This window comes from Electrona antarctica (genome assembly GCF_951216825.1).
Source record: "Electrona antarctica genome assembly, chromosome: 20".
In the NCBI taxonomy this organism is placed as follows: Eukaryota; Metazoa; Chordata; class Actinopteri; order Myctophiformes; family Myctophidae; genus Electrona; species Electrona antarctica.
This window is the reverse complement of record NC_136801.1, coordinates 33,848,352-33,870,919: the sequence shown is the minus strand read 5'-3', so window position 1 is coordinate 33,870,919 and position 22,568 is coordinate 33,848,352. Positions and strand designations below refer to the sequence as shown.

At 43.4% G+C, this 22,568-nt stretch overlaps 1 protein-coding gene across 1 annotated transcript in view; it reads right to left on the bottom strand.

The window, feature by feature from the left end:
* cubn (cubilin (intrinsic factor-cobalamin receptor)) overlaps positions 1-22,568 on the bottom strand; it is a gene marked incomplete at its 5' end in the record, with an annotated part of 101,698 nt that overhangs the window by 1,684 nt on the left and 77,446 nt on the right. Inside the window, 9 exons of the mRNA XM_079489535.1 lie at positions 486-721; positions 2,055-2,220; positions 3,252-3,433; positions 4,715-4,856; positions 8,179-8,387; positions 15,653-15,815; positions 17,028-17,233; positions 21,674-21,891; positions 22,387-22,516. Coding sequence (XP_079345661.1) covers positions 486-721; positions 2,055-2,220; positions 3,252-3,433; positions 4,715-4,856; positions 8,179-8,387; positions 15,653-15,815; positions 17,028-17,233; positions 21,674-21,891; positions 22,387-22,516 — 1,652 coding nt within the window. The remainder of the gene's footprint in view (positions 1-485; positions 722-2,054; positions 2,221-3,251; positions 3,434-4,714; positions 4,857-8,178; positions 8,388-15,652; positions 15,816-17,027; positions 17,234-21,673; positions 21,892-22,386; positions 22,517-22,568) is intronic.

Genomic DNA, 22,568 nt, shown 5'->3' with positions numbered 1-22,568 from the left:
GCGAAGGGCTAATTAAGCCCTTTTCAGATGGGTAGCGATTAACGGGCCTATTAATTCATTTTCAATAAGACCTGCGTATTTATTTCTTTACGTGCAGAGAAGTGGATGGGCGACAACGCAAGCGAATTCACGCGGGCGCGGTCCCGTGAAATTGTTGCGCGAGTGCTCGTTTCGTGCGCACGCCCACGACTGACTAGACCTGGATTGTGTTGAGCTTTTTTTTATGCTTGTGCCCCTCATGAGCAGACCTGGAGCAGACCTGTCCCTCATGAGCAGACCTGGAGCAGACCTGTCCCTCATGAGCAGACCTGGAGCAGACCTGTCCCTCATGAGCAGACCTGGAGCAGACCTGTCCCTCATGAGCAGACCTGGAGCAGACCTGTCATTGATCCAGGGCCAGGCGGCAACGTCTGCGTTAATCGTTGACGTCTGAAGGTATACCTTTAGAGTTTAGACTGAATTGGGAGGGTGGGGGGGGTACATACCGCTCCACAGTAGGGTCCCACAGGAGGCGAGGAGTCGTCGTGCCCGTCGTACAGCTTCAGGAAGTTGTTCTGGCAGTCGCCGGGGTCATCGATGCTGATCTGAGCGAAGGTGACGGTCACCACGCGGCCGTTGGGTGCCCTGATGCCCCACTCGCAGCGCGTGCCGTTGGGGTAGGTGCCGGGGTAGTTGGGGCTGGCCACCGAGCCGTGGTCGCCGTACAGCGTGCCACCACAACCTGACGGAGAATGTCGTCGAAATTTAGATGTAAACATTTTAATAACACCCCTTTATAAAGAGTATCTTTGTAGTTGTTCCTCTAAATTGCAGTACAGCCATTTCCTCTGAGATTATCTGTCACACCCCTGTGGTGGTGTTGTTGTTTCACTCTGTTACTGTGCCATTTGTGAACCTATAGGCTCATATCTTGAGGCTATAGAGCGTCGCAGTCCCGCCCCTTTCATGACGACGCCTGGCCCAGAAAATTAATCACAATGCATTTTTCCCATAGACATTTCAAAAAGTATTTATTTAAAGACCTTTTAAGCGTCGTACGAAGCCAACTCGAGTCGTGAACAAATCATGACAACACACACAATATTTTGGACCAAACAAATAATTACATAGAAGAAAAACAACAACAAAAAGTGTTGTAACCTGCCGTTCTTTTCTACTTTCTAATTCTTTGTTTGGCCCGAAAAATTGTGTTTGTTGTCATGATTTGTCACGACAAGAGTTGGCTTTGTCCGCGGCGTAAACATCTTTAAATAAATACTTTCTGAAATGTCTATGAGGAAAATGAACGGAGAATCATTTCCTGGGCCCTGGTAGGGGGCGGGACTGCGACGCTCTATAGAGTTGAGGGTTGGCTGTTTGCAAGCTATAAAGGCTGTGATCCTTTTGCTGTTCCTGGAGTCAGACCATTCCATTCCATTACCATGAACAGGTCATGTAAGTCTTGGCTCCTTACTCGAGTAAAATCCTCATACTTCCAAACTCTGAATTCTTGTGTTGCCTCATTATTAATGTATTGTCCTTCTGAGCATGTGTCCTACAGACTGCCTAAACAAGAACGTGGCAAATGTTTCGTAGAATATCAATTTCTACGTTTTTAAAAGATGGAGTGCCGTGACTTTTCTACTTTTTCTGTTTTGTATGTGTCTATGGAGTCAACATTACTGTGTATATTAGAGGGGGGTCTATTAGAGTCTAATAGACCCCCCAGGTAGTGGTTAGAATATTGACTGTGTATATTCGGTTTCTTCCAGAAATGTGAAAACCTTTGAGGCCCAATTGAAATACACCCTGTTAGTGACATCACAATATCATCCCCTCCCCTAACCCCTCCCCCTTTATCATACAACAACAGCTGTGGGTGTGGCTTCAGTTCAGGTGCATCACCACCCACCTGAAAACAAGGCATACATAATTAACTGGTGGGTGTGGCCACATTAAAACATAATTTTAAAACGTTGTGTGTGTGTGTGTGTGTGTGTGTGTGTGTGTGTGTGTGTGTGTGTGTGTGTGTGTGTGTACGCATGCGCACATGTGCGTGTGTTTTCAGCTCTCACCCTGAGGGGAGGAGGTCCACGTGGCCTCGAAGCCGTTGCGTGCTTGTGCGACGTCGCTCCTGAAGCCCAGGTAGAGCAGGTTGGATCCGGGGAAGACCGGCGGCGGCAGCGCGCTGCCACAGAACTTCCCCAGCAGAGGAGAGGTCGCCGTGCTGCCGTTGCGCACCTGACGATGATCACATGACAAGAATGACACGCGTATCATATATACAACAGGTCGTATCAATCTAGCCGTGCTTCAAACCAGCATGAAGGAACGCCTAATCAAAACAAAGAATGCAGCTGCTCTGTTCTCCCAGAGCGCAGCAGACTCAGTGGCTATAGGCTAGCTAGTTTCTTGGGACAGTTGTGGTCGTAGTGGTAACTGTATAATTGCAATATTGCTTAATTAACTGCCAGGTGAAACAAGCGCTCTCCGTTGTGCATCTCTGTGCTCTTTGGGCCGCATGCATTTTCAGGATGAAATTTGGCACTAAAGTTGTGCTCGTTATGCAGAATGTCTCATTTCATTATTTGAATGATGTTTAGGACACAAGAGCACTTTCCTGAGTTTCGTTTTTGTGTGTATAACATGTGTTTTTAGATATTTTAGTATTTCAAAATGCCAGTGATGTCATAGACACTGCATGGTCTCACTTCCTTCCTGGACTACAAGTCACACCCCCCCCCCCCCCCTCTCAAGGAGGAGCAGTGCTCCAAAGCATTATGGTCATTGTATAGGAATTCCAGCAATCCGTCCTAAAATGCTGACGTCGTCAGTAATGCAAAACGTGGCTCACCTCCAGGTAGTCGTATTCACACTGGCTGTGGGACTCACCTCCAGGTAGTCGTATTCACACTGGCTGTGGGACTCACCTCCAGGTAGTCGTATTCACACTGGCTGTGGGACTCACCTCCAGGTAGTCGTATTCACACTGGCTGTGGGACTCACCTCCAGGTAGTCGTATTCACACTGGCTGTGGGACTCACCTCCAGGTAGTCGTATTCACACTGGCTGTGGGACTCACCTCCAGGTAGTCGTATTCACACTGGCTGTGGGACTCACCTCCAGGTAGTCGTATTCACACTGGCTGTGGGACTCACCTCCAGGTAGTCGTATTCACACTGGCTGTGGGACTCACCTCCAGGTAGTCGTATTCACACTGGCTGTGGGACTCACCTCCAGGTAGTCGTATTCACACTGGCTGTGGAACTCACCTCCAGGTAGTCGTATTCACACTGGCTGTGGGACTCCAGGTCGAAGCTGTTGAAGAACAGAGAGATGGTGTTGCCCGGCGGAGCCTGCAGGACCATGGCACAGTCCAGGTTGTGGGCGTAGACGTCTGGCCACCCGGGGCTCTTCAGGTAGCCGTACTCCTGCTCGTACGTACGGCTGCAGCCTGAATGAATAGTTTGAATAGTGTATTTCGGTGCTTTACAGTTACATGTTAAAAAAAAATCACACCCGTGTGAACTGAGTGGTGCAACTCCCCCCCCCCCCCCCCCTCTCTCTCTGTCTCTCATTAGCAGACAGCAGTGCAGCACTATCTCTCTCTCTCTGTTTCTGGCACAACAGCGCCACTTTTGGTACTCATTGGTACTCGTGCTCATAGTGGTCACATAGTTAGTTAGGTGAACACATAGGTGAACACGGACATTGCTGTTCCTTGGAGTGGTTGCACCACTCAAAAACAGTTGTGTTTACATACGTATCAGGGGTGGCCCCGAAAAGGCATAGGCTGAAGCCAAAGCTAATTTTGCCTAGCCTTTTTTAAGAGTAACTTAGTTACTGACAAAAAAACAAAACAAACAAAACAAAAACAGAACAGAGAAGAAAACAGAACAATATTTTAGAACTTAGTTTAACAAAATGAAACAAACAAATGGAAAACAATAAGCTGAGAACAATAATCACGCTCAATCCAAACGAGGAATAAAGTTATCGATCTTATAGTAATGTTTTACATCTATTAAATACTCTACTTTTAAACAACCTTTTAGATGTTATGAGTGACATACATAGTTTTAGCTCTTTATCTAGCTCTGGTCCATAGCCCTAATGCCATTTGCTGCCATTGCATTAAGGCTATGGGACTGTTGTCTTCCTGCCCTCACATGAAATGCAGACCAGCCTCTCCTCTTTCGCGGAAATATAAAGAACGTTTCACCTACTCAGAGGAGAGGCTGGTCTGCATTTCATGCGAGCACAGGAAGACAACAGTCCCATAGCTCTAATGAAGGCATTAGAGCTTTGGACCAGAGCGACTCTTTATCTAGACTATTCCAAAGGTTAACTCCTAATTTAGATATACATCTGGGTTTTGTGTTGGACCTTGCCCCTTCTTGTTTTAACACACAAGTCTCCCCGAGGTTGCACTCAGGGGACTGTGTTTTGAGTGTCTTAAGCACCAGGTCTTATGACTTAACTTAAGACCTGGAGGTGTGGCCAATGCTGTTTGACCACTCAAAATAGCTAAACAGCAAGTTAAGTAATAAGACCTGGTACTTAAGACACTCAAAATACAGCCCAGGGTCTCTCTTGTTTCAAACAGTTCCTGTATGGATGATGGTAGTGTTTTTTTGACCGCGCACACACACACACACCAAGAGCACACACACAAACAACTGAAATGACTGAAATCAGTCGTGGCGACTGAGAACTTGAATCCATGCAAACCCACCTGCAACCTGGTAGTTCACTTTCATGCCGTTTCCTGCCATGAACGTGTCAGACTTGAAGTGCAGGTGCATGGTCCGACCATAGCTGTAGAAGTCAGGAACACTTTCCCCGGTGCAAAACTTGTGTGACTGGCCGTAGTCTCCCTGGAAAACAAGAGTGAGTGCAGAGAAGAGACTTAGAATCAGTCCGAATATTAACACATTGAGAGCCCACGCAAAACTGCCCAAAATCACTTTCACCTAGAAAATCCATTCACATTTTTTATAATTCAGCTGACTGTGGAGACACATGCTGGAACTTTTTACTTTGAAATGTTTTATAGTTTCTGAGTTATTTAATTTAAACGCCAAATGCATTCTCAATGGCGAAAACACAAGTGTTTTGATTTTTCTGATTTTCTTTAATAATAAAAAAAAAAAATATATATATATATATATATATATATATATATATATTTTTTTTTTCCAAAGACGTCCACAGACGTCTTGGGCTATGCACGTGCGGTAATACCCAGGACGTCCACAGACGTTTTGGGCACAAAATGTGTTAAGAAAATGTCTTTGGACATTAGAATCAGGCTCATTCAATTCAAAATACCCAATCAGTTTTACTGGACCCCTTCAAGGTTACATATAGGATCGGAATAAAAGACACAGGCAATTGCTAGCCTGGAGGTGTGAGATGGCAGAGGGCACATATACTACTACATGCCATGCTCTGCTATCCAAGGATACTGGCTCAATGAATGTACACAAGAACATCTGTGATATTTTGAACAGAAACTTTATTTTCAGCCCTATAGGCTTTATGTGTTAGGACTCCCTATGCTTCTTGTCAACTGTAATAGAACCGAGGCAGAATGGATCCACACCAGCAGACACCACAGCAGATCATAACGAGGGGGTGGAAAACACCTGGGCGACTCTCTGTGCAAGAATGGCTGACTGAACTGGGAAAGGTTGCAGCTTATGAACGGGTTGTTTTGTGTTGTTTGGTGTGTCTATTGTCGTCATGTTAGTTCTTTGTAATTGTGTGTTTGTCCGGGTTTCGTTTTGTCTTTTGTTTTTTTGTCTGTTGTTTTGATTATCTTTAATTGTCAATGTTTTAAAATGAAAAATAGCTGGGGTCGCACTTGTAAAGATTAGGCTTTTGGTGACTAGTTTTTGAATTTTGGTAGGTATTGGTATAATTATTTCAAAAAGCTGTGCAAACGTATTGGGAGCGCCCCCTAGTGGTCTGTTTACACAGACTCAAATATCAGACACTTATAGGTATGGTTGTAAACCAAAGTAATTGATACAAGAGATTTTACAATGGATTCTGTTACTATTGGGTGTGCTAAATAACATACAAAAATCGTAGGAAAAATGAACCAGAAAGGCATCGTTTTCAAGATGGTGTCCACACTGGCTAAAATGAGCTAAAACTGGGATTTAATATGTAAAAAATAATAACAATTATGCACTTGGTAACTACTTTTTGAATTTTGGCATGGTGTTAGGTATGGGCATAAGGTTTTCAAAAAACATCACAAACTAATTTGGCTCGCCCCCTAGTGGTCGGTTTGCAATGAAACCACTATTAGATATGTCAGTATATGGTTGCAACTTGAAACCCCAAATAATTGATAGATTATATGTCCTTTTCACAAAGGTAAATACAATGATGTGAAAGGGACATATAATGAGTGATGGCAGTACTTCATTAGACCCCTTGGTGTGGTTGTTATGTGCAATGATGTCTTCCCTTTGTATCTAGGGTTTCTTCCTGGAGGCTGAAACGCTTGACAGTCAAACGTGCCAATGAAAGAAAAAAAAAAAACTGTGATATAGTGAGTGATAATGATAATCACAATATCATATCGTCATGTGTAATGTATGTTTTGTAAAGTTTTTCAAATAACTGCAGTATAATATTTGCCTCTGAGATCATGTAGTGGAGTAGAAATACTGAACATTGGAGAGTAAAAAATACCTCAAAATGCTCTTTACACCACTGGGTATGATACGATCCAGTACATGGCGTTCCTTAACTCAGGGGTCCTCAACGTTTTTGGCCGGGGACCCCCGGAAATGCTTTGGCAATGTCTCGGGACCCCCGCCCCGCCCCCTCCCGACCCCAAATCTAAATTGACTGCTACAATAACCTTAACCCATTTTGGGCGGGAACCCCTTTTGGTGTTTTAAGCATTATGTTATAATTTAGCTATTGAAAAATAGCAGATCTACAAGCTCATAGCGCGCCACCGAGTGGCGCGCTACGAGCTTGTAGGTCTGCTATTTTTGAAAAATCGTGAAAATAAAATTTAAAAAAAAATCTTTTTTTTCAAAAAATTATTTGGGGACCCCCTAAAATAATTTGGCGACCCCCCGAGGGGTCGCGACCCACGGGTTGAGAAACCCTGCCTCAACTCACCAGTGGAAAGTCCCTCATCTCCTCAACTCACCAGTGGAAGCACACGGGGGAACATGTACTGTATGTCAGACATTAGCTATTATGGTCCTATAATGTGGAACAGCCTGCCTGTAAACCTGCGGCTCTCTGAATCCACGGACATTTTTAAAAGAAACCTTAAGACATACCTTTTTAGCATTGCTTTTAATTAGGTCATATCATCATCCTTGTTTTAGGTTTATTTGTAATGTTTTCCAATGTTTTCTTTTTTTTCCTTCTTTGTTTTTTCCATTTCCTTTAATGTCTTTTATATTTGTAAATCTGTGAAGCACATTGGGTTGCACTTGCTGTATGAAATGTGCTATACAAATAAAGTTTTGATTGATTGACTGATTGATTGATTGATTACTATTATTAACCCTATCCCAAACCCCAAACCTAACCCTAACCGTAAGCACGACGTAACGGAATTCGGACCAAAGCAAACTTTGCTTTAACCCCCAAAAAAAGTTGTTTGCGGTGGACACTAAAATTATGGCATGAGCAGGATTCAAACCCAGGAGGCACGGATTGAAAGTCTCTTGCCTAACGAGCCATGCCACGAGCTGGCTGCTGGAATGCTTTTCCAGAGTCATACTACATTATAACACGCCCAACTCATGTAAAAGAAAAGGAAAACCCCCGCCCAGTATGGGGTTAACCCCGCCCAGTAGGGGAGGGGTTTCGGGAGGAGAAGCGGGCGAGGCTTCCCTCCCCATCCCCTCCCATATTTCTCAGAGATATAGCTCAGGGGTGATTTCACCCAACATCCCAGTGGAAAGTCCCTCTCATCTCCTCAACTCACCAGTGGGAAGTCCCTCTCATCTCCTCAACTCACCAGTGGGAAGTCCCTCTCATCTCCTCAACTCACCAGTGGGAAGCCCCTCTCATCTCCTCAACTCACCAGTGGAAAGTCCCTCTCATCTCCTCAACTCACCAGTGGGAAGTCCCTCATCTCCTCAACTCACCAGTGGGAAGTCCCTCATCTCCTCAACTCACCAGTGGGAAGTCCCTCTCATCTCCTCAACTCACCAGTGGGAAGTCCCTCATCTCCAGGTAGTTGGTGGTGCAGGCCTGGCCGGCCTGGAGGGCGAAGGTCTCCACGGAGACCCTGACGCTCTCCTGGGCCGGAGCGTCCAGCGTCCAGCGGCAGGAGATGAAGGGCGGGTACGCGTTGGGGAACGACGGAGAGGTCAGGCTCTGGGCGGTCGCGGTGGCGTTCCATGTGCCGCCACAGAGCTCTGTGGGGAAAGGAACAGGATCTATGTCAGTGGTACTTAAGGGTGGGTCCCTAACCTCGGGGCCAAACATGTACAGAACCGAACGTGCTTGGTACCGGGTACCCATTACAATAATTCAATTGTAGACAGTTAAAAACGTTCGCTCTGAAAGAATATATATTCAAAGATTTGCGCCACCTTTTCACGATTTTTCAAAAATAGCAGACCTACAAGCTCATAGCGCGGCACTCGGTGCCGTGCTATGAGCTTGTAGATCTGCTATTTTTCAATAGCTAAGGTATAACATAATGCTTAAAAACACCAAAAGGGGTTCCCGCCCAGAATGCTTTAACTGTTAAACCATTCTGTTAAACTTTAACACAATACTGCCCAGCCCTCCAGGCCAGAGCGTGGCGCTATAGTGCCAGAGAAATCCGTGAAATAAGCATAGAAGACGGGTCTGCACTTCCGCCCGCGCCGGAAGTGATGTATAGTGTTGTTTCTGTGGCGTAAGCCGTATAGGGAACGGACGGACGATGGCCCCCAGAGCAGCCATCATGATCCAGCATGGCTCGGATTAACATTTTAATAGGCTATAAACATGGCATTTTATGCCATTCGGAGCATCAATAAGACTAATAACCCATTGCGTGTGCACGCGTACTGCGGATTATCACTTTTCTACAATGAGAGGCCTATGGATGCTAGCGGCAGATGGTAAACCGAGGCAAAAAAAGGTAAATAAATATTTTTTTTTACATTTTTTCAATAAGTAGAACTATTAGAATGAAATATGATATTTACTTGAGTACTGGAAGAGATAATTATCTCTGGGAAAACCAGTATATGCACCAAAATGATATTTAATAGGTAAAACACACAGGCCCGCTCCAGCGTCATCCTCTCAGCACATGCACACACATACACAAACAGAGGAACACAGACAGGTTCCCTCACAGGTCAAAGTCACCTCGACTGGACCGGACTGAGCAAACAATGGGACCGGATGGTTCACACACACACACACACACACACACACACACACACACACACAAGCTGACTTAATAAAACACGTACACAACACTCACTCATGACAGAGGATGACCGGGAGAAGATGACCGGGAGAAGATGACCACACGATGGATCAGACCATCTGAGGAGAACTTGTGATTGGCCGAGTGGCGGCACTAAGAGACTATAATACTATGGAGGTTGTTGGTGAACTTGACTCATTGTCACTGTAGGATGATGGGTCCAGAGCTGATAATTCATTATGAGCTCTGCGGTAATCAATGTTGGTAACATCTGTCTCTGTTCGTTATAGTATGATTGTATAGGATTCATATATTATGATTTGGCTCAAGCACCATTGTAACTAGAAATAGGACATAAAACGAATTGACATAATCTTAACTTCTCCTGTGTATTATTCTGCCTGGTATGAGTACATTTTGGGAATAATCATCAAACGAACGCGTGTTGATTCCATGTTGTTTTGTCTATACCTCGTTAAGGGTGAGAAACGGACTGGGATCTCCAGCAGATGGTGACCCTGACACGTGATTATTTCCACTTTGGACCGGGCAGAACACAAAAGGATCTAAGAGGGTTGAACGTCTTGCGGAGACAACCTGCCAGGTCAACACACGGTGTCCTTTTTCCTGTGAGACTCAATAGAGGTAAGCAGTTCTCTATTGTAATAAAAACTGCTAATTGATTTATTCCAAATTGAATTGAGTCTCACAAAGGAAAAATCAACTCCGTTTTGCTAAAAAACATTGAACTGTAAAAAACCAGAAACCGGGGAGGCTGGTTAACGAATAAATGGACATTTTGTCATAGAACTGTAAAAAACCAGAAACCGGGGAGGCTGGTTAACGAATAAATGGACATTTTGTCATAGAACTGTAAAAAACCAGAAACCGGGGAGGCTGGTTAACGAATAAATGGACATTTTGTCATAGAACTGTAAAAAACCAGAAACCGGGGAGGCTGGTATAAGTGTAAAAGTAAAAAACCAGAAACCGGGGAGGCTGGTATAAGTGTAAAAGTAAAAAACCAGAAACCGGGGAGGCTGGTATAAGTGTAAAAGTAAAAAACCAGAAACCGGGGAGGCTGGTATAAGTGTAAAAGTAAAAAACCAGAAACCGGGGAGGCTGGTATAAGTGTAAAAGTAAGTGTAAAAAAAAACCAGAAACCGGGGAGGCTGGTAGAAGTGAAACTGGACATTTTGTCTTAGAACTGTGTAAAAGTAGCTCAGAAACCAGAAACCGGGGAGGCTGGTAGAAGTGAAACTGGACATTTTGTCTTAGAACTGTGTAAAAGTAAGTGTAAAAAAATTAGCATGAAATCCCAACAATGCAATATGTACTGCGGAAGTTCATGTGAGGCATTGTTGGGATTTGGTGTTTTGAGGTATTGGTGATGATTTTGTTTGTTTGTTTGTGTAGTTTGTGTTGTTAGGGGTATTTTTACCTGCTGCTGGTTGGTTTTGCCAGACCTCAGGTGGATGGCCTAAAAAGGGAGACGAGAGTCTTGCCTTTTGTAGCTACTAACAGAAAAAGGGGGGTTGATCCTCGCCTTATGGGCGCTGTATTTTTAGAAAAGACGTGACATGAGTGAATGGTCTGTCTGTGACAGCTGATTTGAGTCTTGAGTGTGATATTGTGTGGTCTGCCTGTGTGTGTGTATGTGTGAGAGGCAGACAGTGTGAAAGAAAAAAAAGAAAAAAGAGAGAGGAAGAGAGAGTGTGAGAAAGAGTGGTGTGATTTACACTTTTCACCTTGGCACTCAGTTTTGGTGTGTTGGAATTATAAAATACTCTATTATAGATATTTTTCTGTGTCACATGTGGAGTTAAAGTAATCTTTGATGAAATAGTAGCCTAGATAGTTAAGTCTATTAACTACATTATATAAATTTTATATACTGTGGGGCTAAAGTAATCTTGATGAAAAAGTAACTAAAAAAATACCTCATGTGATCGGTTGAGTATCTAGATTAGGTGTTTTATTTTATTTTTCCTCTTTTATCTGTCTCTTTTACCTTTTGTGTTAATATGGGTTCCTCAAACTCACGAAAGAAGGATCTACAGCGTCCTGCTAAAATGATGTATGAGAAGTTTGGGGTTAAATCGATTCAATTTTTGCCTAAGTGGCACAAAGATTTAGGATTTCCGTTCCTATAGCAGATTGCATGGACACTATCACCAGGGATTTAATAAATGAAATGTAACATGGTAAAGTAGTGTTACTAGTACTAATTTAGTAAAAACAGTAGTAAAAGTATGGTTAAGTATTTGTATGCTTAGCTGCTGCACTTGAAGTGCAGTTCAGAGGTGTGTGTACACAGTATGTGTTGTGAGTATTTCCCATTTCCAGTAATTGTACTAGTTACTCAGATACACATAAGTCAGGGTAGTACTCCTCCTTCATTATATATAGGCAAGCTAAAAAAAATCACATGAAGTGTGTGTACATGGTTTGAATATTCCCCATTTCGGCTTCCTAAGTAAACAGCATAACAGGGGCCGTGCATTTAAAAAAAAAAATGCACGGCTCTCCCTCTCTGTGTCTGTGTCTGTCTTAATGTCTGTCTGTCGGTCTGTCTGTCTATCGTTCTGTCTGTCTGTCTGTCTGTCTGTCCCTCCCTCCCTCTCTACCCCTCAGCTCCCACTCACTCTCGCTCTCTGTCTCTCTCTGTGTCTGGTGCTGTGGGGCAAAGGCCAAACTGCGCTCCGGCACATAGTGAGATGGGGTAGAATGGTTATATTGTTTTAATAACATTTGGTGCCCAAGTTGCACCTGTAAAAAATGAGGCATTCTGCAGTATGAGTATTGTGCTCTGAATACTTAGAGGTCAATACTGATACTCGGATACTTGTACTCAAGTACATTTTTCAAATCTGTACTTCTGCTTGTAAAAAAAAAATTGGTTTAAGGTTAATAAGGTAGTATTTTTAGGCTCAAAGGAGTATGTTTGCTTATAATAAAGCAGCGGTATTGGTATTTGATTAACTATAGGAATAACTAATTTACAGATAATGTGTTTATATTATCTGTAAAAGAGGGATTCGAAGTGAGGTATATTTTTTAAATATTTAAGTGCATTGTGCAATAAAAAAAAATAGAATACTTTGTTTTCTTTTTGAGATATCTTTCTCTCTCTACCTGTCTCTACGTAACCTCCCTCCATATAAATGTGAAATGCATGCGCTAGAGAACTCTGTCTCTCTGCGTCTCCTCCCTCCATTTTACAACTGTGTAAATGCGTACGTAGAACGCTGGGTCTCTCTCTCTCTCTCTATCTCTCTCTCTATCTCTCTCTCCATGGCTTCTCTCTAAGTACTCTCCCTCCATATAAATGTGTAAATGCGTACGTAGAGAACGTCGGTCTCTCTAAGTACCCTCCCTCCATATAAATGTGTAAATACGTACTGTAAGAACGGTCAGGAGAAGTACAAATATTAATATTATTTTTTATTATTATTTTTATTTTCATTTTTTTAAAAACAATAATTATTGTTTCATTTCATTCACCAGTATTTGTTGTTCTTTTCTGTTTTATCTCACAGATACGGAATGACTATTGATAAAATAGTGTATTGCCTCATTCTGATCAGCTGATGGTCTCACATTGGTCTTATAAATCTTAAATAGTTAGGTAGTGATGTTACAAAGTTCAGTGCTCTCCAAACAGATTTCCTTAACAGCACTCACATAAAACTAAGAGGAACAAATCTCAAAAGGACAGATAAAACACTAGGCCTGCCCTTTGATTAGGTTGAAAAAGGTTACGGGTAACCGGCACAAAGTCTATAGATCTATGACAAAATATAATTAATGATCTTGTTTCAGGTGTATAATGATCTTGTTTCAGGTGGAGAAGACACTAAAAGAGGGTCTAACAAAGACGTTCTAAAGGATATATATTTAGAATAAGTGTAAAGAAAAATAGCAGATCTACAAGCTCTCATACGGCCGGAATGTTTATATATACTGTAGGCTAATTAACCATGTACTGTATAGATAAAAGAAAAAGGATCTCCATCTTCCCCAGGATATAGATTATTTTAACTGAATGATCCCATCTTTGGACAATCTACATTTCATTTCATTATGAGTCATTATCCCACCTCATCATATTTTTATTATTTTGGTAGAGGGACACCTTCCACTTCATTTTATTATTTGTTTTTCATCACCATGAGTTTGGCTTGACTAGGCATATATCCTCCCCTGAATAGACTTGATTCTATATTGGGCCTTTATGGTACTAATTTGACTCACCCGGAAGCTGCTACGATCGGCGCAGGAGCGCGACAAAGATAACATCATCAAGTACCCCGTCCCCCTCTCCAAGCTCTGCTTGGTATAAGAACTGTGTTAGGTGCATCTCCGACGTTTTCTCCCGTTTGCGACAGAGATCAAGTGTATCTGTCAATGAGAACGTATAGGCTATATTGTCACCTGTGGGTCACCTGTTATGTCACCCATCCTGGGGGGCGCGGGGCGAAGATTCGGCTCTGACAACGAGCAAAGAAGAACTATCGCAGTGTCTGCTCTGATGAGCTACTAAGAACTTTGCCATTGGCACTTTCGACGGCGCAGGAGCGCTACAACGGTGCTGGGTTTCATGGGAACCCCGGACACATCATCTTCATCATCATCATCATCATCATCATCATCGAGAGAGAAAAGTCATTCTGTCTCTCTCCCACAGTACCATCTAAATAATGAGTGATTGTTTGCCTAGTCAAAGTCAAAGTCAAAAAGACTGTTTTTTTTAGGTGTTGACAAATTGGGAACCATACAACCCATATTACATCAATCATGCAACACGCTATTTCATGAAGTTACTTTTTAATGAGGTTACATTGAAATGTTAAATGTTTATTTCTGTATTAATTGATGTGGTTATTAGGAAAATCAATAGTAGACATGCAGCACTACAACGCCAAGGTCATAGTCCAAAGCTGTGTGGATATAAGAGATAAGGATTTGGGTGCGGGTAGTAATGTTCATGGGGGCTCAAAGTTCACTGCAGGGGAAAGCCCGGGGTAATCAATAAATCTGGCTAGTCTAAAGCTAAACTAAAAAGTTGAATAATAGAAACCATAACATGTTGTATGTTGTATCTCAAAGAGGGTGTTTACAATGCCTTTGACGGCCGGTAAAGTCCCTTTACAGTTTGAAAAGAAAAAATACGGTACAGAGACATTCCCCAATGTTTTGGTCCATCTCTGAGATTTACAGAGATGGAAAGAGGGATTGGAAGAGATAATTATCTCTGGGAAAACCAGTATATGCACCAAAATGATATTTAATAGGTAAAACACACAGGCCCGCTCCAGCGTCATCCTCTCAGCACATGCACACACATACACAAACAGAGGAACACAGACAGGTTCCCTCACAGGTCAAAGTCACCTCGACTGGACCGGACTGAGCAAACAATGGGACCGGATGGTTCACACACACACACACACACACACACACACACACACACACACAAGCTGACTTAATAAAACACGTACACAACACTCACTCATGACAGAGGATGACCGGGAGAAGATGACCGGGAGAAGATGACCACACGATGGATCAGACCATCTGAGGAGAACTTGTGATTGGCCGAGTGGCGGCACTAAGAGACTATAATACTATGGAGGTTGTTGGTGAACTTGACTCATTGTCACTGTAGGATGATGGGTCCAGAGCTGATAATTCATTATGAGCTCTGCGGTAATCAATGTTGGTAACATCTGTCTCTGTTCGTTATAGTATGATTGTATAGGATTCATATATTATGATTTGGCTCAAGCACCATTGTAACTAGAAATAGGACATAAAACGAATTGACATAATCTTAACTTCTCCTGTGTATTATTCTGCCTGGTATGAGTACATTTTGGGAATAATCATCAAACGAACGCGTGTTGATTCCATGTTGTTTTGTCTATACCTCGTTAAGGGTGAGAAACGGACTGGGATCTCCAGCAGTACTGTACTTAATTTCATTTTGTGACCTGTGTGAGTATGTACTTTAAGTTGTATTTTTGGATATAAGACTTACATTTACAGCTCTGCAACGAGACTCGGGCATATGCTTATTTTTAAAGTGGTGTGTGTGTGTGTGTGTGTGTGTGTGTGTGTGTGTGTGTGTGTGTGTGTGTGTGTGTGTGTGTGTGTGTGTGTGTGTGCGTGTGCGCATGCGCAACATTCGAGATTAGCCCGCAGCACAGAACATACAGTAAAACACGAGAGAGTGAGTTGAGAGTGCCTTACGGTCAACCGCCCTGTAGGTGGCGTTGAATCCCGCCTTCTGTACGATGCTGTCCGTCAAAAAGCGGACGGTCAGGAAGTTACCGGCAGACACGAAGGAAGCAGGCATGGTGGTCCCACAGAACGTCCCCACCAGGGGGAAGTTCATACTGTCCCCGTCATACACCTGAGGAGAGAGACAGAGACAGAGAGAGAGAGACAGAGACAGAGAGAGATTATGACTCGTCAAGAGATTTTTTTCTAATTAATTTAGTTTTTGAGCGGGTTTACTAGTGTTTAATTAGTTTTTTATTAGTTTAAGTTAGTTTTACTTTTTTCTGCCCTTTTCAATCCTGCACCTGACTCATAAGTCAGGTGCATAATTACAAAGGGCCAGAGTAAGAATTGTGTAAATCTTTTAACACAAGAAAAAAATATATTCAGTTACAGATTAAGATTATAAATATAGAACTGTGGTTGAAAAATAAGCAAACCATCCTGGCCGTTTTACTCATTATGGATATGAAGAATCGACTGACTGAGAGAAAACGCTAATGTTATACTGCTGCCGAATTAGTTACATTTTCGCTATAAACAGACCGTCTCAAATATGACTGACGATTGACTATCGTAAACGACACAGAGACACCTGGCCGACAATATCGCCGAGACCCCATGCTATAGTATAGGTCGTCGAAGTCCCGCCCCCTCGAGAGACCCGGAAAATAATTCCCTGTTCATTTTCCTCATAGACTTTTCAAAAAGTATTTATTTAAAGACGTTTACGCCGTGGACAAAGCCAACTCGAGTTGTGACAATAAACACAGTGTTTTGGGCAGATCAAATAATTAGAAAGAAGAAAAAAAAGGCAGGATACAACACTTTTTGTTTTGTTTTTCTCCTTACAAATTATTTGATCAAAACATTGTGTTTATTGTCATGATTTGTCACAACTCGAGTTGGCTTTGTCCGCGGCGTAAACGTCTTTAAATAAATACTTTTTGAAAAGTCTATGAGGAAAATGAACTGGGAATTATTTTCCGGGTCTGGGAAGGGGGCGGGACTGCCACGCTCTATACTGCTGCCGAATGAATTACATTTTCACTAGAAACAGACTATCAAATATGACTGACTGACTGACTAGTAGTGACTATCGTAAACGATACGGAGACACCTGGCCGACAATATCGCCGAGACCCCATGCTATCGTCCATAGAGGAAAAACGTCTGCGAACCCCTTGGAACCAGGGGATGAGCGAGTGACGCCAGGACTTTAGAACCCCTTGGAACCAGGGGATGAGCGAGTGACGCCAGGACTTCGGCGCTCTATTCTGCACCTTTTTAATAAAAGTATATCACAACATTCCCGGACGACCTAACCACGACGACGACCCCTCACCGTGACATAGTCGTAGCGGCAGGTGCTGCCGAACGGGTTTTCCAGGTTGAACGTGTCGAAAGTGAGGTTGATGGCCTTGTTGACGGGCATCTCGATGGTCCACACGCAGTCCAAGTTGGGCTCGTAGAGTCCGTCCAGGTTGGAGTCCGGCGAGCCGAACATGCCCATCGGCATGGACAGGTAGCCACCGCAGCCCTGAGCCGGACCTGCGACACACAGACCAAAATCAAATTAAATCAAATCTAATTGATTTGTGTAGCACATTTAAAAAACAACTCTCATTGTACCAAAGTGCTTCAAAGGTCAGAGAAAAAAACAATACAATGCAGTGCAATACAATACACCAATATAAGACAAATGTAAAAAACAGTGTACAGTATATGGTACAGTAGAAAAGAAAAACATTAAAAGCAGTTAAGAGCAACAAGGCAAATATGTCCTATTAATATAAAGTGCAGGAGCATCAGGGAGATTCAAATGCTTGTGAAGATAAGAATGTCAGTCTCAGACCAGTCAACACAGCATTGGCGGACGCCGCCGGACAGTATTCACAGTAATGAAGTATAGCTTTTGAGTATGTGTACTTCACTTCTGGACTATTTGCATTATTATAATTATTTGTATACATAAATACATGACTTTCTCTTTCAAAGACTGAATCCACAACATTTGAAACCACAACATTTCAAATACAGTGAAAATAGCAGATCTACAAAATCACAATGTGCAACCATTGATGACATAAAACCGTACTGTATATACAGTACACCTCCATTTTCCCTATACGCCACATCTCCCTGCCAAAAATAGCCGATCTACTACAAGCTCACAACGTTGTGAGCTTGTAGATGATCGGCAATTTTCATCGGTCAGGCCAGACAGATGCAAACACAGGCTTCAGCAGTTCCCCGTGATGGCCTGCGGGGGGCAGTAAACGACTAGAAGTGCCATGGAAGTTCTAGGGAAGGAGGTGTGTTTATAATCTGAATGCCACAGAAAAAGTCCTGTGTCACAAAGCTGTTTTTTGAGTGGTGCAACCACTCCAAGGAACAACAATGTCCCTATGTGACTATGTGACTATGTCCCGATGTTTAGAGTACCAGTAGGGGCAAAAGAGGCGCTGTTGTGCCAGAAGCAGAGAGAGAGAGATAGTGTTGCACTGTTGCCTGCTAATTACACACAGAGAGAGAGAGAGAGAGAGAGAGAGAGAGAGGCAGGGGGAGAGGGGAGTTGCACTCAGTTCACACAGGTGTGATTTCTTTTTTAATCCTACGATTTTGCAACCCCCACTTTTTTCAACCCAGTGTCAATTATCTAATGTAATCCTGGGCTCTACACTTCCTCTACCAAACTGGGGGTGCAGCGGACTGACCTCATGCTTCCTTCTATGCATGAGGAGTCCAAGCTGCTTCTTTTCACCTGACAGGGGAGAATTCCCCCGGCCGGACGTAGCGCGTGGAAGGAACACGTTATTCCGACCAGTTCCTTTCCCCTCCATCAGGCGCTGGCCAGGGGGAGGTAGTTTCAATGCACAGCTTGCAACCTTTCTATCATTGGCTTGGCTTTGTCTCTAAAATAAGGAGGCATCTGATGAGCAGCAGTGGTGGAAAGTAACTAAGTACCTTTATGCAAGTACTACACTTAAGTACAATTTGAGGTACTGAAGTATTTCCAATTTCCAATACTTTTACTTCTACTTTTATTCCACTACATTTATTTGAAAACTTTAGTTACTAGTTACTTTTTTTTTTAATTATTATCTTTTATTTACTTTTAACATTTAATTTACATAGTTTACAAAATTCAACAATAAATACATTTCCTAACTAAACAACCCCAACCCTTCCCCGACCCTTCCTAGTACAAGAAACTATCAAATGCATGATTTTCTTCTGACCATGATCATCTGTGCTACAAACATAAATAAATAAATACAAACGTTACTAGTTACTTTGATTATTATTACAAAACATACATTATCCACTTCAGCCCTATACATTCCAGGCTGAAGTACTTTTGGTACTTTGCTCAGCCAATCAAATCATCGCTATGGGGTGATCAGTCAATCGTCAGCCAATGTTTGTGTTCACACAAACCCTCAAATCTGGGCATATAGGAGGGGCCAGCGCCCCTCAACAAAGAAATCCATCCCCACACCAACTTGTGTTTTGGAACATGGGAGTACAGTACCATTAAGGGTAATATTCAGCCTTGTCTGGACCAGGGTCCACTTGAACATCTTGTAAGCGTTTGTGCCTGTGACCCAACTATCTGACAGATGGGTGGGCCATCTGACAGATGGGTGGGCCGCATGTATTTTCAATGATCAATTGATTGATTGATTGATTGAAATTTGTATTCACACTATGTAGGTACATGTCAAAGAAAGTACAGGTCAATACAAAAACTGATACGAGGATAAAACCAGAAAAAAGCACTAAGACTTGATTACATGAGGGTCCTCCATTTTCAATTCATCAGAACATTTAAAGACACCGATCCATCATTCGTGTTCCAGCTTGGATCAGTGGAACCAAGGCAGTATACTTAAGTTCGTATATATTTATCGATGTCGCAATGACATAATACATGAGGAGTGCCGTGATTTTTTTCCATCCTAAAACATGATCATCAGGTATTATTATTATATAAGGAGGAATAATTCAGAAACAGTGTACAGTATTTGTTAAAATGTTGTTTTTATGTGGACACGCCCACCAGTTCATTAAGTAGGCCTATGCCTGGTTTGCCTGGTGGGTGGTGATCCACCTGAACTGAAGCCGCACCCACAGCTGTTGTTGTATGATAAAGGGGGAGGGGTTAGGGGAGTGGATTATATTCTGATGTGGATTCTGATGGGGGGGGGGTTCATTGGCACGTTTGACTGTCAAGGTTTCAGCCTCCAGGAAGAAACCCTAAATACAAAGGGAAGACATCATTGCACATACCGGTAACAATTAACCACACCAAGGGGTCTAATAAAGTAGCCTACTGTCACCTCATAAACACATGAAAAACAAAAACAAAATCACGGCACTCCATCTTTAAAGAAAAGGTACCATGTATTTTTTTAGGCCCACTTAGTTGTGATGCTCCATATGGCCAACGGTTGGGAATCGCTACGTTAGAGAATGTCACAGTCACAGACTTTTGTCATTCGTTGTACAGTCTAGGTCTTGTATTTCTATGTAGTGTTCACTGGTCTAGTTTTCATGGTTCTATGTTTGTTTGCTCCAGCTGTGTCTCATTTTGTAATCAACCCTCATGTGTATATCAGTCTTGTTCCCCAGTCAGTCCTTGTTGAGTCATTGTATCCTGTCACCTGTTTCAGTCTGTTTTAAGTTATTCATGTTCACCTGTCTTCTGTATTAAAACACCAATTCATGGTTTTGAACACTACATGCCTGGCTGTCCCGTGTTTGGGTCCTTACCTCACCTACACGTGACAGAGAATGAATACGATGGAATACTATTGGACCACCCAGTGGATCAGGGGAATAAAATGGAGGAGGTATTGTGACACCATATGTGGCAGTGAAGGGAGTGATTTAAGCTTCAGCACGAGTGCAGGGTGAGTCTGTGTCACTGCTGGTCACACAGCTGGCATGGCAAATCTATTTTACTCTGTCCTGCTTCGTTGTGTGTGTTCTGTCACACATGCACACACACAAATGCACACACACACACACACACACACACACACACACACACAAAAGACAGGATGCACTTGTTGCTAGATTTCTTGAGGAACAAAGGCTGTGTCTGTGCAGAAAGCAAGTAAATTAAACACACACACACACACACACACACACACACACACACACACACACACACACACACACACACACACACACACACACACACACACACACACACACACACACACTCCTCTCGGGAAATTACAGGCTATAGCTCTTACAGGCAGACCCATTGTATGACCCCATTGTCCAATTATGCCCTCCTGGGAGTATTTTAGTAGTTTGATAAGATTACGACACACTCAGATTTAAGGATGAGCGAGTGTTGGATGGGTTGAGACAATAGAACAGAGCTACCACACAGACACACCGGATGGCACGGCCAGGGGGCTTAGATGCAACAGCTGAGCTCCTTGGACACTAAGTAAAGTGATGTTTGTCAGAAGCTATCCAGGTTTTTCAGGCCAAGGCAGGACCCCTGAAGCAGGGACCCCCCCTACAAAATAGTATGTACATTTATGTAAGGTTATGTGGGGCGGCAGTGGCTCAGGGGTAGAGTGGCCGGATGGCAACCGCAAGGTTCCCAGTTCGAACCCGGGCTCCCCCAGAGTTAGTGTCGAAGTGTCCTTGAGCAAGACTCTGAACCCCTAATTGCTCCCGATGTGCTGGTTGGTGCCTTGCATGGTTTCCTCTGCCATCGGTGTATGAATGTGTGTGAATGTAATGCACAATCTATGTAAAGCGCCTTGGATAAAGGCGCTATATAAATGCACAATTTTTTCCCCTTTTTCCCTTTTTTTGGCTAATTGATGTCAATCTGCCTGTTCCCGTTGACTTTTATTCCCGTCCCATTCCAATCCCGGGATTAATTAAAAATGTAATCCCATCCCGTGGGAATAACAATGTTGTCATCCTCTATGCCCCCCCCCCCCCCCCCCCCCCACCTACCCAGGGTCTCTCTGTAGGTGGCCCTCCAGCCCAGCCCGTCGACCGAGGAGTCCGTCCTGAAGACGATGAAGATCTGATTGGCGGAGGAGCGGAGGTCGGGCGGGAGGGCGGCGCCGCAGAACTTCCCCAGCGACGGAGACAGCGTGTCTGGCCCGTCGAACACCTCCACGTAGTCATAGCGACAAGACGACGACGCCTCGATCTGGAAGGTGTTGAATCTGCCCACACAGAGAGAGAGAGAGAGGGAGAGAGAGAGAGTAATGGAGTACCCTTGGTTACTGTTATTCCCAGTATAACCACAGTCTAATTTGTGGGTGTAATTTTAGACAGATCAGTAACTCGGTACAAGTAAGTCAAAGATTCAAAAACGATGCAGATGCTGTCGTAGTTCCGACCATAAACGATGCCGACTCGCGATCCGGCGGCGTTACACCCATGACCCGCCGGGCAGCGCCCGGGAAACCAAAGTCTTTGGGTTCCGGGAGTATGGTTGCAAAGCTGAAACTTTGAAAAGGAATTGATGGAAGGGCACCACCAGGAGTGGAGCCTGTGGCTTAATTTGACTCAACACGTGTACAAATCAAACCAAATTTGGTTCCATTTGTGCAAAATGTGTGCTCTCAGAAGTTATGGGGGTGTGAGAAGACTGAGAACTACTTGTTTGATTGTATTGCAAGGTGTATTCTCTGTGTGTACTAGAGAGTCGGTCTTACTTGAGTTCGATGATGGTGTTGGCGCGCACCATGACGTGATAGGTACAGTTGATGTTGTTGTGGTAGTTGGTCATGGACAGGGCTGGACTGCTCACTGTGCCTGCTGTCGAATTGTAGAAACCACCGCAAGCTGCAGGACACACACACACACACAATTTACAATTTTGGCATTTAGCAGACGC